The sequence below is a fragment of the Canis lupus genome, chromosome 1 (genome assembly GCF_003254725.2).
Source record: "Canis lupus dingo isolate Sandy chromosome 1, ASM325472v2, whole genome shotgun sequence".
NCBI lineage: Eukaryota > Metazoa > Chordata > Mammalia > Carnivora > Canidae > Canis > Canis lupus.
The window spans coordinates 13912343-13929329 of NC_064243.1; the positions used below are offsets into that span (position 1 = coordinate 13912343).

Consider the following 16987-nt stretch of genomic DNA (forward strand, 5'->3'; position numbering starts at 1 on the left):
GGGTTATTAACTCAATAATAAAATTTTAGTATAGGCTGAGTATTTCAACTGAGGACATTAAAAACACGCTAATTTAGAGCTCAGTTTGCAGTGAAGATGCTCATAGGTATTTTATCATTTGAGATACAGCTAAGCCTTTTCACCCAGAATTTTCTTTTGGATGGTTTAAATGTGTGTAAATACTTACACTGCAATTTAAAATATTCTCATATGAAAGAACACTGACATGCCAATTCAGAGTTCTAAAACATTATAACTACTACTTTATCAACACTATCTGTCCAGGGCTGTGAAATGTGTACTTCTGCACATACAGGATGCTTGATGTTGCCCACCACCACTCCCACCCCAGAGAAAATCCCCAACAACAAAATCTCTATCTGCTGGTGATGGAAGAGCTGGATCAGAAAGACAGGAGATTATTAACATATGGAAAATGCTAAGATTTAATATCTGGGATAACAAGAAAAATCAAAGACCAAAAGAAAGAAAATCATTAAAAAGGCAATACCAGAAGTAAAATTTTTAAAGGAGCTGTAAAGTCAGTTACAGGCAAAAGTCAACAGGGAAAACGTTAAACAGAAATAGGAGGCGCCGACTTTAGAATCCAGGAAGCCAAGCAAGGGTCTAGGAGAGGATCTGTTTTCACAGAACAAGAGTCAGATTTTGCAAAATCTAGTCAAAACCTAAAAAGTTTAAATGTCTATCTGTATCTGTACTTTAAACCAGATACTTAAAAACAAAACAACAAGCCTAATCCACAGTTTAGAGTTATAGAACATTAAAATAGGAGCAGAAAGTAAGACTGGCAAACGGGAGGTTGGTCTTGAGACTTTTCCCTTCTTGTACTGGGGTCCCACTGGGCATAGCGCACAGAGACCAGTTCAATAGGCCCCCGTAGAAGATACCACAGCGCAGCCCCTGTGTCCAGGAATGGGCAGCACAGGGGCCCTGGGAAGCTTAGCTGCTAACCTTTGCTGGTGCTGGAGGCCAAGACTTGATTAAGTAACAGATTTCCAGATTTTGCTGATCATCAGACAGAAGAATTCCATATAATCAACATCAGAGTTGAACCACATCAAGGACTGTATTAATCATACCTAACATTTACAGAGTCTTTCCTATGTGCCACTCCTATTTCGAACATTCACACGTACTGTTTCATTTCATCCTCACGGCACTGTGGTAAAGGAAGGAATATTCTTCCCCTCATTTACACCTGAGGAGATGGAGCAGTTAAGGAACTTGTAACTGGGAATCAACTCCAGGCCTCCCTTCAGAGCCCTGCCTTGTCACCACTGTGAAAGGTACTATGTAGAAAGCAGAAGTAAACTATGTCTGCTAGCTTATAACCAATGCTCTAAAACGCCAGTGACGTATGAAATGATAGTGTGCTCCAAGTAAAATACATCATGGCCTAAAGTGTGCACACACATGCACACACTTAGAAGATGGCTTGTGTATGCCTTGACCACAAATGTACAAAAAACCCCACAAAATGTATGAAGATGATGTGTACTACTTAAAGTGCCTTCAAATGTCTACACACTTTCTATAATCTGATACACAAAGTTCGTATCGGGAAGTGCCTGAAAAAAGAAGAATGGCCAAGAAGGATGACTTCTGTTCCCTTTTAGAAGATTAGAATATGCTCCAAGTCTGTAACTACAGAGTTATTTTTTATTAAGCACAAAAGTGATGGTCAGAAATGCTAAGGTGCTAGTGAAAAAATACATGATATGTAAAGAACTTCTTACTTTTGTGCCAAAAAAACATGAATAAAAAGTTGTTAGATGGCTTTCATTCTGTTGAACTGGTTTCATCCTATGATCTACCCTGAGTCAGAAGTCAGGAACTGCAGACTATCTTCTGCCACCAATTTGTTGTCTTCATGTACACAAATCCTTTCATTATTCAGGAGCTCAGTATCAAATGGAAATAATATCTGCTAATTTCGTTAAGTTGAAATGAATATTTGGTGACAGCAGTGATACTGTATCTAGGGAATTATTACTGATTGGGTGCAGCGGTGGTGGATGCTATTTAATTGGGGGAGTCTGGGGGAAGAGTGTGCAGTAGTACCGTGAACTTTTTCAAGCTGCTGTCAGACATTTAAGTGACATACTTTTTGAACCTCATAACCACCCCAGAAATAAGGAGGACAAGTCTTGTTAGATGGGAAAGTGTTAGGTGACCCTATGGTTAGCCTTAACTCACACAGCTAGTTATGGACAGAGCCCAGAATATAATTTTCTCAATTCCCAATCCAGTATCTTTTTATTTATTGTCTTTGTTGACTTTTTTCCCCTAATGTTGACTCAACAGTGTAGTCCAATGGTTAGGAAAGATGGGGCAAGGATGATTGGAAGTCTTCAATCTAGGAAAGGTACAAACATCCTGAACTGATGAATTAGAGAAAACAATTCTCTTTTCTGACCTGCAGCTTGGAGTTTGTGGAATCAAACCACATACCTTGATTTCTGGGAGCTGCATAACTTCAGGAAAGACTTCAATGCAATTAGAGTGAGCAATCATGGTGTGCATGCGCCGGCAATTCATGATGGTTGTCGGGATAGCTTTTAGTTTATTTCCACTGATGTCAATTTCTTCAAGTTCTTCCAGCTTTGCCATTTTGCTAAAAAAGAGGAAATCCAAGGGGAAGGGGGTCAAAAATAATCATAAGGGAATTTAAAGAAAGTAATACATAACGAGAATAAAAAGGGAATTTACTATGAGCCTAAGGATTCTTTAAAGATTCATTTGCAGCTATTTTAACAAACAGGGCCATTTTTCACTACTGTTTTTGAGTATTGAAGTATTTAAATACCTCCTTTCCAACTACAAAACAGAAACTACTAACTTCAACTTTTCAAATTAGCAAAAACAGAAAAATGAATGTCCCTTTCCTCTTAAAACTCTGTGTGTGGATAAGTTATTCTGGCAACAACCACTATGCTATGTAGCTTAGTCCAAACTCCAACAAAAATCCTACTCAAGTGGGTCAAAAGTTAGCATTAATCCAATATAAGTGCTTTAAAGGAGCTCAGTTTGAGAGAATGATTTCTTTGTACTGGCACTGAAAACTCAAGGGGATGTAGAGGAGAATGAAGTTATAGGCCCTATGAAGATATGCTTCTCCTAAAACTCTACTCCCCAAATTCCTCTGACACTGGTGATGATACGGTGATGGAAGTATCATCTGGATCATCTCCTGACCTTCTGGCAGTGCCCAAATTCGAACCATACCTAAACGAAATTTCTCTCACTGCCTGTTAAACATATACAAAAGTGGACTCTCTTTAATCTTACCTTAATAAAATGCCCTAATATAGTGAACACTTTTATTTAAGAATGTCTTTTATTGTTCAACCTTAATTAGTACTTGATCATAATAATATTAAGTAATAATTATAGTAACCAAATAAAGAAAATTTCAGAGTTAGGTTTTCTTGCCTTTTCTGTAAATCTGGAGGGGGAAAAAACCCTCCATCTCCATAATCCTGTAACAGCAACCACTACCTCTCTCTTTTTCTACCACTGGTAATGCTGGACTCCAAAAAGCGGAGGATTCCCAGAAAGTAGAACTCAAACTTATAATCTGAATCATTTAGTTTACAGTCATTGATATCTCTTCTATTTGCTATGTCTTCATTTGTTACTTTTCTTTCTGAAATCTCTCAAATATAAAGATTATCTTATTTGCTTATCTTGGAAATAAATATATGCTGAAGATACAATAAGAACTAAGTTTTCATCTTACAACATCAGGTTTTTTAATATCCTGAACAGTCAACATGGCATCAGGATGTGTTACAAACAACATTGTGTACATAAGACTGTGAAGTAATCCAGCTCTGACTGCCTGAATTTGTAAGACTCTCACATTTTGGAAAGAAATATGGAAAAATCAATGAGGAATGGGGGCATGAAAAATAACTGAAAGTAGAAAACTCAGGCCCAAGAAAGAAAAAAGTTCAAGAAGTTTCTATCCCTCAACATACAAAGAAGGTGGTTGATGGACTAGACCGCTGAAGCATGTTCTTTAATTCAGCAACCATTTGTTGAGTGTCTACCCCAGGCCAGACCTCATAGGAGTCGTGGGGCTGACAGAGACAAATTGCAGTCCTGACTCTTAAGGAACTCAGGGTCTTTAGGGGAGTTACTGTGCCACACACATCACAATACCCAGGGAGACAGAAATAATAGCAAAATGGATCTTTACGAGGTGCATTAAAAAATCTCTGTATTTAGGCTGATTACAACTGGCATGAGTCACTGAGGAATACCATCAAAATGTGAATTGATGGTAATTTCTCCTGCAGGGCTCATTCGTCGTCTTAAATGGTACTGTGAGTCCTTTCAAAATTATCATCTTCTTATTCCATAGTAAAATACTATTATGTACACAGTAAAAGTACATAGAAATAAAAAAAAAAAAAGTACACAGAGGTCAAGTACACAGGAGAAAAAAAGGTTTAATCATTAACATCAAATGAGAGAAAAAAAAGAAAGATATACAAAAAGAAAACAAAATAAAAACAAAAACCCAGAGCAATACTTTAAGTCAATGCATATTTGGGCCTTTCTCTTTTCATAAAGTTTCAATAGATTTGTAGCCTTGATGGCAGAGGAGGTAAGCTGTGCCCATAGTTTGCTTTGTCCCAGTGCTGGGCTGTAGTTAGCAGCAGAATACCAGAGGGGGTAGTGTTTGCTACTTTGATGTGTGGGTATGTGTTCCAAGTCTTAACTTGTTAGATGGACAAATGCCAATGACATGGAAGTGGAATAAAATCCTTCCAGACTCCATGTGTGGATTCCCTCAAAGTTAGACACAAGGCCACTGCTCCCTAAAATTAGAAGTTCAAATTACAACAGAATTAAAAATGGAATATTCTAAGAGCCATAAATTATTTATAATGCCACATGGTTTCTCTGGTGCCTTTTACACCACAGCACAAATACACAAACCAGTAGCTAATTAAGAACCGTCAAGTGCCTACTTTATGTTCTAATTCCCACACACTGTATTAGGTTAGTTTTTCAAAAATAATTTAGTTAAAAAGAACCAAAAGAAAAAACACATCCATGAAATGACATACCTTATTTCAAGATCACAACAACACTGTAATGATTGGGTCTTTGGATACATTCATATTAGAAAAACTAACACATTTCTCTTTAGGGAAATGCTAATCATTGCTCATGTGAAAGAGAACTGTGAACAGGAGTAACAAGCTTTACATTATCTGGGAAATAAACATTTTATCTTTTGCTTTTCCATCTACGAATCCATTTTCAGAAATGGAATGAAGAATATTACTTTGTGATCTTTTACCTTGCTGGAAAACTTTGTAGTCGGTTATAGGCCATGTGAAGGATCTTCAGATGAGGGTGTCCTGTTAACAAGGGCACACATTTATCTGTGAGGTTGTTATTTGTCAAATATAACTCCTGTAAGATGCTGTTCGTCTCTTCAGAAAGAGTGGCTGGAGGAAGGGTTTCCAGTTTGTTTGCAGAGGCATTCAGGAATCTCAGGCTACAATGACAAAATGCAATAAAATCCCACTGATGAGTCCAGAATCCTCAACAAATATAGAATTTTTCTGACTGATACCTGGCATGTTAGAAACTGGGCTTAAAAATATGAATTTAAAATTGGGTCCCGGCTTTACTAGCAGGTGTATGGATATATAACTCCACTGTCTATGATAAATAAACACAATAACTGTGTTAAATTTAAAAAAAAATCAATTTTTATGGAAGAGAAAGGTGAGAGGAAGTGATTAATTTTATAGTTGGTAGGGTGTAGAAAGGAAAGTGGTAAGGTAAAATTAAAATTCTGTCTTAAGGAAGAGAAAACAATTGCCTAGTTTTAAATAAAAGGGCCCTCAGAGTAATAAAACAATTAGACATTAGGTCACAATACAACAAAATCACATAGTGACTAAGTCCTTTTCAGTATGGTGCCCAAACCACATTTTACTGATTTTTACTCACAACTGCAGGAGACACTTTGCTCTGTATTGAAACAACAGACTACTATATAGCACTGAGAATGAAAATCTCCAACCACACACATCAACAAGATGATGCTCACAAATAGAGTGAAAGGAGCAATACCAGGGGATTTGCTGCATAAGTCTGTAATTATCAAATTCAAAGTCAAGCAAAACTAATGTATGGGGGGTGCCTGGTGGCTCAGTTGGTTAAACACCCAACTCTTAACTTTGACTCAGGTCATGATCTCAGGGAAGGTGGATCAAACCACATGTTGGGCTCTGTGCTCAGCGAGGAGTCTGCTTGAAATCCTCCTTCTCCTTCCTATGCCCCGCACCCCCTGCATGCACACACGCTCTCGCTCTCTAAAATAAATAAATGTTTAAAAAAACAAAACAGCTAAACTAATGCATGCTATTAGAAGTCAGGGAAGGGAAGTAGAATCTGGGAGAGGGTCTAATTTTTCTAATACAATAATGTTTTGGTTCTTGATCAAGTGCTAGTTACACATTTAATTTGTCAAGTGTTCACTTAATTTGTCAAATGCGACACTTATGATTTGGCCTCTTTTCCTTTATATTGTACGTCAATAAGATTTACGTTAAAATCAAAAAAGTGTATATGCTACCAGTTATCCAGATGAGAGAGTGAAAATGGCTAAAATATGAAGAACGTTTTTACACTAAACTAGCTAAACTAAAATCATGTCTTCCTTCCATAGTTATTGTGCAACATAAATATCAAAATACAAAGCTGGAGAACTGAAACAAAATTCTTGCTGTGATTGGATTCCAGGTCACTGGCAAGAGAAGGGAAGGACAGAGCAGGTACTGTGCATGGCTCATGAGTCACACTGGTGACCCTCCAGCTTCACGATGCATCTCCACTGTGTGGGCTCCCCTGTGAGGCTGTAGCACCCAGAACATGCGGAGTGTCCGCCCATCAGACTCCCCACTGTGCTTACCAAGGTCAAAGCCACCTTGCCTCTGCACCTGGAAAAGCCTGTTAATGAACCACCTTTCTCTTGTGTCACAACCCCTTGGGTTTGAAACTTTCAGTGTCCAATTCAGGACTACTCTGCCATATGTTAGAAAAAAAGAATAAAATCTTCCTTAAAAAAAAAAAAAAGAATATGGAATATGAGGTACAGTTATTTTTAACCTTGATCAAAAAGAAGGCTTTGTATTCAGGAGTCATCACCAGGACTATCATGCCAAGCTCTCAATCCACTAATCCTCCCCAATCTTGCAAACCCCCACACATACTTACACACACCCTCCAACTCCACTACTTGTCTAAGGAAAAGCAGCTTCCCCAAAATAGAACATTTTCCATTAAAGAAACACGTATTCCGTTGACATTTAAAAAAAAAAAAAAAAAAAAGGAAGTTAGAAAGGGCTGTACAGACCATAAATAGTCATGGGAAATTATAGTCGTGTGTGCTACACAGAAGAAAATAAAGGTCATTCATGCAGTTTCTGAAATGATTTTGAACTAGGAAGGAAACCAATTTCAGCACCATAGTTCTTCAAAGTATTTTTATGAGTCTGTTTCCTTAGGTCCCATTTATATCACCTGACTTAAATACCCTGTTAAGGGTTTCTTCAGTGAAGAATTAGAACAAATTAAAATGTATTGCCCTGAAATATCATGGAATGGGGCTAGCTGGGAAACTATAGGACAATCTCATGAAAATATAATTGTCTAGGAAATATATAGTTAAGGATGCAAAAAAAGAGAATTCATGAATGTTTGTGTATTTTCAGGCCAGAAAAGGAAGGAACATTGTTTTGAAAGGAAAAAAGACTTAACAAGTGAATGCTCACCTAGAAAGCTCCCAAAGGGACTTTGAAAATCCCTCACAACAACTGAATGAAAAGAAGAAAGTGATTTCCATAAAGACTTGTTCTCTCATCTTGTTGAAATTTGTATACTGAAGAGCTATATGCTCTTTGGTGGGAAATTAAGAGGGGGAAAAAATCCCACATCCTACCCCTCCAGGAAATGAAACCAAGTTGAAATTACATGGGCTAGTTCCAAAGGATCTGATTTGAACTGAAAGGGCCTGGCTGAATCATCTTGTTAGTTAACGGTCAGAGAGGAGACAATCTGGCTAAAAAGATTTCTGATTATAATGGTCTCAGAAAAATTCAATTCAATGCCCATCCTCTTAAAAAGACTTGTCTCACAACCTCACAGTATTCCAGCAGGAGACAAATTAGACTGGTTTAATGGTGTAGGTGCTGCATTTCCACCAGACTGAGCAACTACTTTAATTTTGCAAAATTTCTCCAGTTTGGTTAACAGTTGAGCTAAAAAAATAGGGTGTATAACCCTACCCCCTGCTTTCAAAACCTCCAAAAAATTCCTTAAGTACTGAGTTTGGTCTCAACTCAAGATGATATGATAACCTCCTTAAGCCTCTCCCTTATAGATTTTTGTGATAACTGTATAAAAGATAAAAGACTGTTTCACGTGCCAAGAAATGTTTCATCCATATAATCCTCTTCACTAGGCAACCCTCTTCTGCTGAATAGAGAAAAAGCAGTAACATATGACTGCTTTCTATTCATCAGTAAGGTAATACGTAGAGACCACAGCGCTTTCCTATTTTCTATTTCATTTGGTTCTCCCATCATCACAGTGATGCCCCCTACTATTTCACCGAAGACAGAAACTCAAGCTGAGAAAAGTCAAATTTCTTGGCAATTGTTAAATAAATTAATGGCAGGGCCAGAAATAAAACTCAGACCTCATTAATCTTAAGAGCCCAAGATTCCCTAACATATCTCTCCAAAATTCAAATGTTAAAAAACACTAATAATAAAACATTTTCCTGATGACATTTTCATAGGCCCTTCTCTACAAAAATGCTGGAGGTCAAGCAGGGCACCTGCTGGGTAGTGTGAAGACCACATGTGCAAAGTACTTTAGACTCCACTCCTAAGATAACTTAGTACTCAAAAGCTTTTCTTAGCAGAAAGTACAAAAGTTGCAGAGAAAAAAACACTCATGTACAGCTCCTGCCCTAAAGCATTTGGAAAGTTGCCCATAACAGCAGGGAGACAAGTCCACTTCCTGCTTCTTGAGCAATTGCTCTGTTCTTCCCTGGCACATTCTGTCCATCTGCTCTGGCTCATCTAGGTTTTTTTGTTTTGTTTTGTTTTTGTTTGTTTGCTTTTTAGTAATTTCCAGCACATCCTTAAATTTTACAGCCAAATTCTGTCACTGAAACAAAGTGCAGGACTTAGTATCAAAACAGATTTACCTATTTGTAGGTATACCAGGAAGTCTGCATTTTTAATTTGAGGTGGGGAGGGGGCAGAGGGAGAGAGCCTCAAGCAGACTCCCTACTGAGTGGGGGAGCCCGACACAGGGCTCAATCTCCCGTCCCTGAGATCATGACCTGATCCAAAACCCAGAGTCGGATGCTCAACTGACTGAGCCACCAGGCACCCCAGCATTCTACATTTTAATAATTTTTCAGGAGATCAGTACTGGGACTTGTATTCTATTAAAAATGCAAAAGGTTAAGATTCTAAGCCCAGTAAAACCCTTCTTTTAGACAAATCCTTGATCTCTGGCCTCCAAACGTCCCAGAACTGTGAAACACTCTAAATTCCTTATCATCTGTCTGTAAGACACTTTTAACAATTTCATCTGTCTTCACAAGGCTGAGAGCTCTTAGGGGAAGGGCTTTCAAACTTTTATGATAGTAACCAAGAGTACAAACTACTTTTTACATGACCACTCAGTACAAACGCAAGATATACATGTATAATTAAAAGTTTCACAGGGGCGCCTATGTGGCTCAGTTAAGCATCCGACTCTTGATTTTGGCCTAGGTCATGATCTCAGAGAAGTGGGATCGAGCCCCGTGCAGGGCTCTGTACTCAACCCAGGGTCTGCTTGTCCCCCTCCCTTTGTTCCTTCCCCTGCTTGCTCTCTTTCTCTCTCTCTCAAATAAATAAAATCTAAAAAAAAAAAAAGTTTCATAATCACTACTAAATCTGACTCTATCTTAAAATGATGTTTTCTATCCTGCTTAATTTCCTAAAGTGCTAGTAGAAACCCACTAAATTAGAGTTATACTCCACTAATTTGAAAAAAGACGCACAATTATTAATTGCCTATCGACATCACCAAAGAGTAGAGAGATTCCAAGTGAAGAAAAAGTGCATACATCCTAAGAAATCTATTATTTTGGAAGGTATGGAAATCTGCCTGGCTACAAGGCTACGAGGTAAAGAAACAAAAATTATACACATGAAAGAACTGTTGAACAAGAACACAAAAATAATTCATTTTAAAAATTAAGTACAATTAAGAATTAATTAACATTTATGCAATACTACAAATTAATTGACAGATCTTATCCCAGTTTCATCAATTATCCCACAGATGTCCTCTATTCGGTCCAGGATCCAATCCAGGATCCCATGTTGTGTTTTGTCATGGCACCTCCTTAGCAACTCTTTTTGTCAGTCTTATTTGTCCTAAACAACTTTTACACCTTTTGAAAAGTACTAGACAATTATTTTGTAGAATGTCTCTCAATTTAGATTTGTTTGAGGTTTTATCATTAGGATAATGTGGTGCATTTTTGGTAGAAATACAGAGTAGTGATATTGTGCCCTCCTATTAGAAGGCATGTGATTCTCAGATTCAACTCCCAGATATTCTTATTAAGTAGGTCAGGGTAAGGCTTCAAAACTCTGTGGAATTAAGGATTCTGATGATTACGGAGTCAGTAAAACGGAGATAAGGGCCAGGAATCTGCATGTTTAATATGTGCCCCAGGGTACTCTGAAGACACTTTGAGAAACACTTTAACTTTATTCTCAAAATATCAGAAGTTCATAAGTTAGCTCCTTCACTTAAACAAAATAGTGTAGGCAACTTAGCTTTTAAAAATGCCAGAAATATCTGTCTTTGCCAAAAGGCACCAGTTGTCATGGTCAATTGATCACGCTCTCCACATTCTCTGTTCCTGTTTAGTCCCCTTGATATTTACACGTTCTGAGTCACTAAAACTTATGGTCTGTAATGTGACTAATACTCTGGGGATATTTAATAATTACCATGTATTTCATTTGCACATACACTCTCCCCACTCCCACCCCTGAAAGTACCTTGTACTGCTCCAACCAGGGAAAAAAACAGACTCTAATGTCCACCCACAACAGGAATCTATAATTCTCTTTTAAAGGGTCAGCTGCAGCTTTGTTAATTCACTGGCCTCATATAGGAACAGCTCTCTCACCATCCAATGAGTGTGCAGATGTGAGATGGACAGGGAGGTGGACCTCACCAAGATTTCGCAAATAGAAAGATGGCAGTACCTCATCCATCTGCTCTGGTGACTATCTATCCCACCCTGCCCATCTGTTTCTGAAGACTGATTATCTGAAACTCCTAGGGGCTTCCATCAAGATCTTCAACTTTAAGCAAAAAGAGGTAAGGTGAGAGATCTAAGACAGTGAGAGATCTAGATTAGAACACTGCCAGTTGACCCTACAGGACCAAGTCCCACCCTCATCATAAGACACAAAATCACAGTCAACTTGGCAACACACGGTCCATCACATCTCACATCTGTCTACAGTTTTTGAGCTGCCAGTGAAAAGCAAGTAAAAATAAACAAGACTCAAAGATGAATTAGGAGAGTAAATTCATAAGCTAACATTGCTGGTTCAAACCATAAGAATTTTAATAATACTGGTCTAAGGTTTCACAGAAAGAGAAAGATATTACTAAAAGACATCTAATTTAAAGCAGGCTCCCTTCTCTCATTGGGTTACCAAATACCTTCTACTACCAGGTAAAGATTAATAGATGCCACTCTAAAGCTATAATACTTAACAGACAATATCGTAATTAAAACCATGACATTGGTTTTAGCAGGCAAGATTCAGAGCTAAAGAAAAACTCACAAGAAAGAGAGTCAAAGTTCAGTCTTTTGCTCTGTGTCCAATGACGCATGTTTTTCTGACAGTTCTCTTAAAGCTTCCAAGCACAAGTTCTACTTACAGCACGAGCTAAACCATTTATAACTTATGAAGACTTGCATTCAGGCCCTCTCCTCAGTTATATAACCAAACACAGAACTGGCAACAGTAATTTATTACCACAAAAAAAAAAGAAACAAGAAGCATCTATATGTTTTTAAGATTTGTATTTTGGAGCAAACTGAATAGAAGGGGAATTGAAAAAAAGTTTCATTACTGCCTGAAGCTATTTACCAAACAAACAGCTCTGTATTCTATAACAGCAAAGTGCTCTTCTTCATGCCAGGAGCATAAATTGAAACCAATTGTGTCATTTCCCCCCTCTCTTTTACCCTCCAAAACCCACCTTTTCTTATGGTCTGTTGTGTAGTTATTTTAAATTCTGCATCAGAGTGTGAGCCTCTTGAGGGTAACACCAATGTTAGTCATTTCCAATGCCCTGCGGCACCCAGCACAGTGACTTCAGTGTACTGGGCAGCAAGATGTTGGCCTGAACCATGCAAACTAGAACAAATCACAAGTGAAACCACCTGCTAGATGCTTGTCATGGAGATTCTGTCCTCAAAAACCCTCTTTCATGTTTTAAGCTGCATCTTTTCTGGGTCGACCTGCTCCCACAACTGTCAGTTTTCCTTTATTCTTTACCCCAAGACTCATCAAACCAAGTACACAATCTCTCTACATTTTCCTGAATGTAAATGATGCCTCAGTAAAAAAAATACAATTTTTTATAAAAACTTCAATAGAGGGGCACTGGGTAGCTCAGTCAGTTAAGCATCTAACTCCTGCCTTCAGCTCAGGTCATGATCTCAGAGTTGTGAGATTGAGCCCTATATGTCAGTAATCTGCTTCAGATTCTTTCTCTCTCTCCGTCTGCCCCTCACCCTGAGGCTTGCGGGTGCACAACAAATGAATGAATGAATGAATGAATAAATAAAATTTAGGAAGATAAAAATCTCCCATTTTTTAGGTTTTGGAAAGGAGATAAGCAGAAGTATTAACCATTTATGAGCAGTAAATAGTTTAATGGGAATCATTATCAAGTGTTCTGTGCTGTCTTTCAACAAGTGAGTAAAGCACTCATCAGCTTTACACTATCCCTTTCATAACCCTATTTGCCTAAGAGAACCAAAACTCTTAACTTTTTCTGAGTCAGAGACATGACTAATAATACACTATGCTGAGAGGTGGCTATTATGGTGGTTGGAAAACAAAAGCACTGAAATATGCCTTCTTGAAAAAGTTCATTTCAGCCTTTTTTGGTCATTTGCTCTTCTCTTATAAAATAAAGGAGGATGCTTGCTCCTTGTAATTCACCCAGCCTCCTTCTCAGGACTTTCCTATGCCAGAATTACATTTCACACAGCCTTGCCCTCCTCCCAAAACCCACAGAAGCTGGTGAATGCCCCCACAACAGTTCCTATTTTCCAAAATGCAATTGGCTTCAGACAGACCCATCTATTCAGTCTATGGGAATTGCCTCAACGCCTTTAGCTCACACTGTTAGCTCAGCTTATACTCTCCATGACAGCAATGTCCTCTTTCAGTGGTTCAATTCAGGTCCCTAATTTTCCATGTTGAATTACTAGAAATATTCCAGTTCACACAGTCCTTCCACTTCCAAATTACAGATTCCGTTTGGGAACTGTCCAGAATATGCAGCATGGGAAAACTGAGATTCAGAGTGAGCTGCACAGGGTCACAAAGTCAACAGTAAGCAGAATCACCTGTGGAAGAATCTAAATTATAGCTGCCCAACTCAAATTCTTTTCCAGACATGAAACCACAGTCTCCTTGACTACACTTATGAGCTCCCCTCAGGGACATGTTTTAGATCAGCCCCAGCACCAAGGAGATCCACTGCCTGCTTACTGATTGCTTCTAGAGAATTAAAAATATACAGAACTGTCCTTTTAAAAACTGAACCCTCAGAACTGAATAAAGACTCATTATCTGTTGGGGAGTTCCAGTGTTTTTTATTACTCTATTAGCTCCGAGCTTATCAGGCTTGGCCAGATTCAGAAAAGATTTATCTCACTCAAAGACTACTAAATCTGAGTCCATCTATCCACTTGTTTCTGGAGACTCACTATAGACACCCAGGAGAACAAGTAGATTCTCATGATAAAACTACACCCAAGTTTTGTCTAGTTAGCCTTATGAAAGAAAACACAAGGTTACAACATAACTTAGAATTTTCCTACAGTACACATGACAACAAAAAGCACGTGTCCTCAGCTACCCATATACTGTGCATTGTACTGCTGACTCTTGAAAAACACGGGTTTGAACTGTATGGATCCACTTATACATGGATGTTTAAAATATGGTATAGTGCTGGAGGTGCATTTTCTTTTTGATTTTCTTAACACTTATTTTCTCTAGCTTACTTATAGAATACAGTATATAATACATTTATAATATACAAAATATTTGCTATTTATATTATCAGTAATGCTTCTGGTCAACAGTAGGTTATTAGTTAAATTGGGGGGGGGGGTCAAAAGTTACAGAGATTTTTTTACCCCAAACCCCATGTCGTTCAAGGTTCAACTGTATTTTGATATGAATATAGAAATACAAACAGTTCTTTAAATGATCTTGAAACATTGCTCTTTTTGTCAGGGGAATGATATAGCACATATAGAATGATATATGTCAATTACAATTTAACAATCCTATTTTCTCACAATTCCATTATTTCTCTAGAACTATTCCAGTAGGAATTCACTGTAACTTACATTAAGTACAAAGACTGTTTTTTAAAATGAGGAAAAAAAGAACAAAAGGAAAAGGAAGAGAGAACTAGGAATGGTCTCTGTCCTAATCTAGGCAATGGTTACAGGGGCATATATGTGTAATAATTCACTGAGTGGTATGCTCAAGTGTTGTACAGTTTTTTTACTATAAGCTCTATTTTGATTAAGAAGGTTTTTATTTATTTTTATTTATATTTTTAAGAGATATTATTAATTTATTTATTTATTATTCATTCATTCATTCATTCATTCATTCATTCATGAGAGATACAGAGAGAAAGAGGCAGAGACATAGGCAGAGGGAGAAGCAGGCCCACTACAAGGAACCTGATGCGGGACTCAATTCCGGACCTCAGGATCATGCCCTGAGCTGAAGGCAGATGCTCAACTGCTGAGTCACCCAGGCGTCCCAAGTTTTTGTTTTTTTTAAAAGGAGACAGAGAGGAAAAAAAGTGAAAATCCAAGGGTGAAGGTAGTATTTAAAATTCCTTAAATTTTCTTTTGTTCATTAAATAAATATTTGTTGAGCACCCTGCTTTATTCCGGACATGCTGCAAAATGCTGAGGATACCACTATAATTAAGACACAGTCATTGGACACAGCATTCATAATCTAATAGTGGGGACAGACAGGAAACAGAAATTATAAGACACTGTGTGATGAGAATTATGACAGGAATAAGCAAAGGGAGTTTGGTACACATAGTCGGGTATCTAATTCACTTTAGGAAGGCAGAGTTCTTTCCATCCATGAAAAATCACATGCTGAATGAAACATATCTCAAATTCATATTTTAAGGCAGAAAGACCCATCATTGTTTTCTTCTGCAAGAGAACCATAAAATTAAACTTAAATTTTTTGTTTTTCTTTTTTTTTTTTTTTTTTTTTTTAATTTTTTGTTTTTCTCATGAGGTATACCAAAGGTTAAATCACCTCTAAAATTATGGTCACTCACTAAAAGTTAACTTTAGCAGAGGTCAACATGATGCAGGCCATCAGCCTGAGCATTTTCGTGTGATGCAAAAAAGATGTTCCAAAGTAAGTCAACATTCAGTTAATGTAAAGCTTTCTTTAAGGAAAGTTCTGCATGTGGCAACTCTCCACAGAAAATAGATTCCACTGAATGTTTAAACTAACCTCCCTCTCAAATCAAAACAATGTCTTTAACTCCTCGGTAAAACAAGCTATTTAGGAAACATTTGTTCAAAGGAAAATAGTTTAAAAGCAAAGGGAAAACTGTGGTAAATTAAGTACAACGGGTCAGAAAACAACATCAGCAAGAGAACTTAGCAAACTCTAGGGAAACTATGTCTGTGACCCAAAGTCACAAATGTGTGAAAGCGAGAGCAGAGAATCCTAAGAATATTCAGCTCAGACTGGAGCAGACTTGTGCACGTTATGAGCAGGTAGCGAACTTATCTTCATTTTATAGCTACACCTCCACAACACATGCTATCAACGACTCCAATCACTTCTCTCCAGGAAGCAGCAAAATTAATGAAGAGCCTGCAGGATAGCCCCTGTCTCCACCCCCTCCTAAATAGAGAAGCGGCTGGCAAAACCATTTTCTTTGTAAATCTCGGACACATCAGATAATCCACACGAAGGGTTGGTCTCATACCATATAAGACAAGAATACTAACAAGGAGGCATTCGACAACTCAGATGGATAATAAAACAAACAAGCTACTTTACCTGTCGGCCTTCATGAGAAGGTTCGGTGGCAGCTCCAGGAGCTGGTTGTGTTGCACATCCAAGACCTCCACTGAGGTCCTTTCTAGCCTTTCAGGTAGCCTTGTCAGCTGGTTATGTCCAGCCAGCAGCTTCCGGAGACTGCTGTGACAAAATAAGCTGTGCAAAAGGGGACAAAGACAGAAGGAAACGTATTTAGAGCTAATCTGGGATAAGAAATAAAAAATGAACAGGAGTCGAATACTTTAAATGATCTCTCCAAAGAAACATACATTCATTCAGAGCAACTGCAAATTCATATTAACATAAGCTCAAACTTGGAGCTCTCTATATTTTAATACTTAAACAAACAAAAAAAAATAAAGGAGGGTGGGGAAAAACTGTGAACAGGAATATTTAACAATGAAGCTCTACTTAGTGAAAGAGAAAAAAAAATTCCATAGGAGATACTGAAGAGAAGGGTCTACCCTTGTAAGACTCCGAAGACATGCTTTACAAGGTTGTAGGTCTCAAGGTAGAGCTCATGTCTT

The 16987-nt window shown here is 37.9% G+C and overlaps 1 protein-coding gene across 1 annotated transcript in view; it reads right to left on the reverse strand.

Moving 5' to 3' along the window:
* PHLPP1 (PH domain and leucine rich repeat protein phosphatase 1) overlaps nt 1-16987 on the reverse strand; it is a 207076-nt gene that overhangs the window by 23996 nt on the left and 166093 nt on the right. The window contains 3 exon segments of the mRNA XM_025422101.3: nt 2473-2635; nt 5336-5536; nt 16461-16616. Coding sequence (XP_025277886.3) covers nt 2473-2635; nt 5336-5536; nt 16461-16616 — 520 coding nt within the window.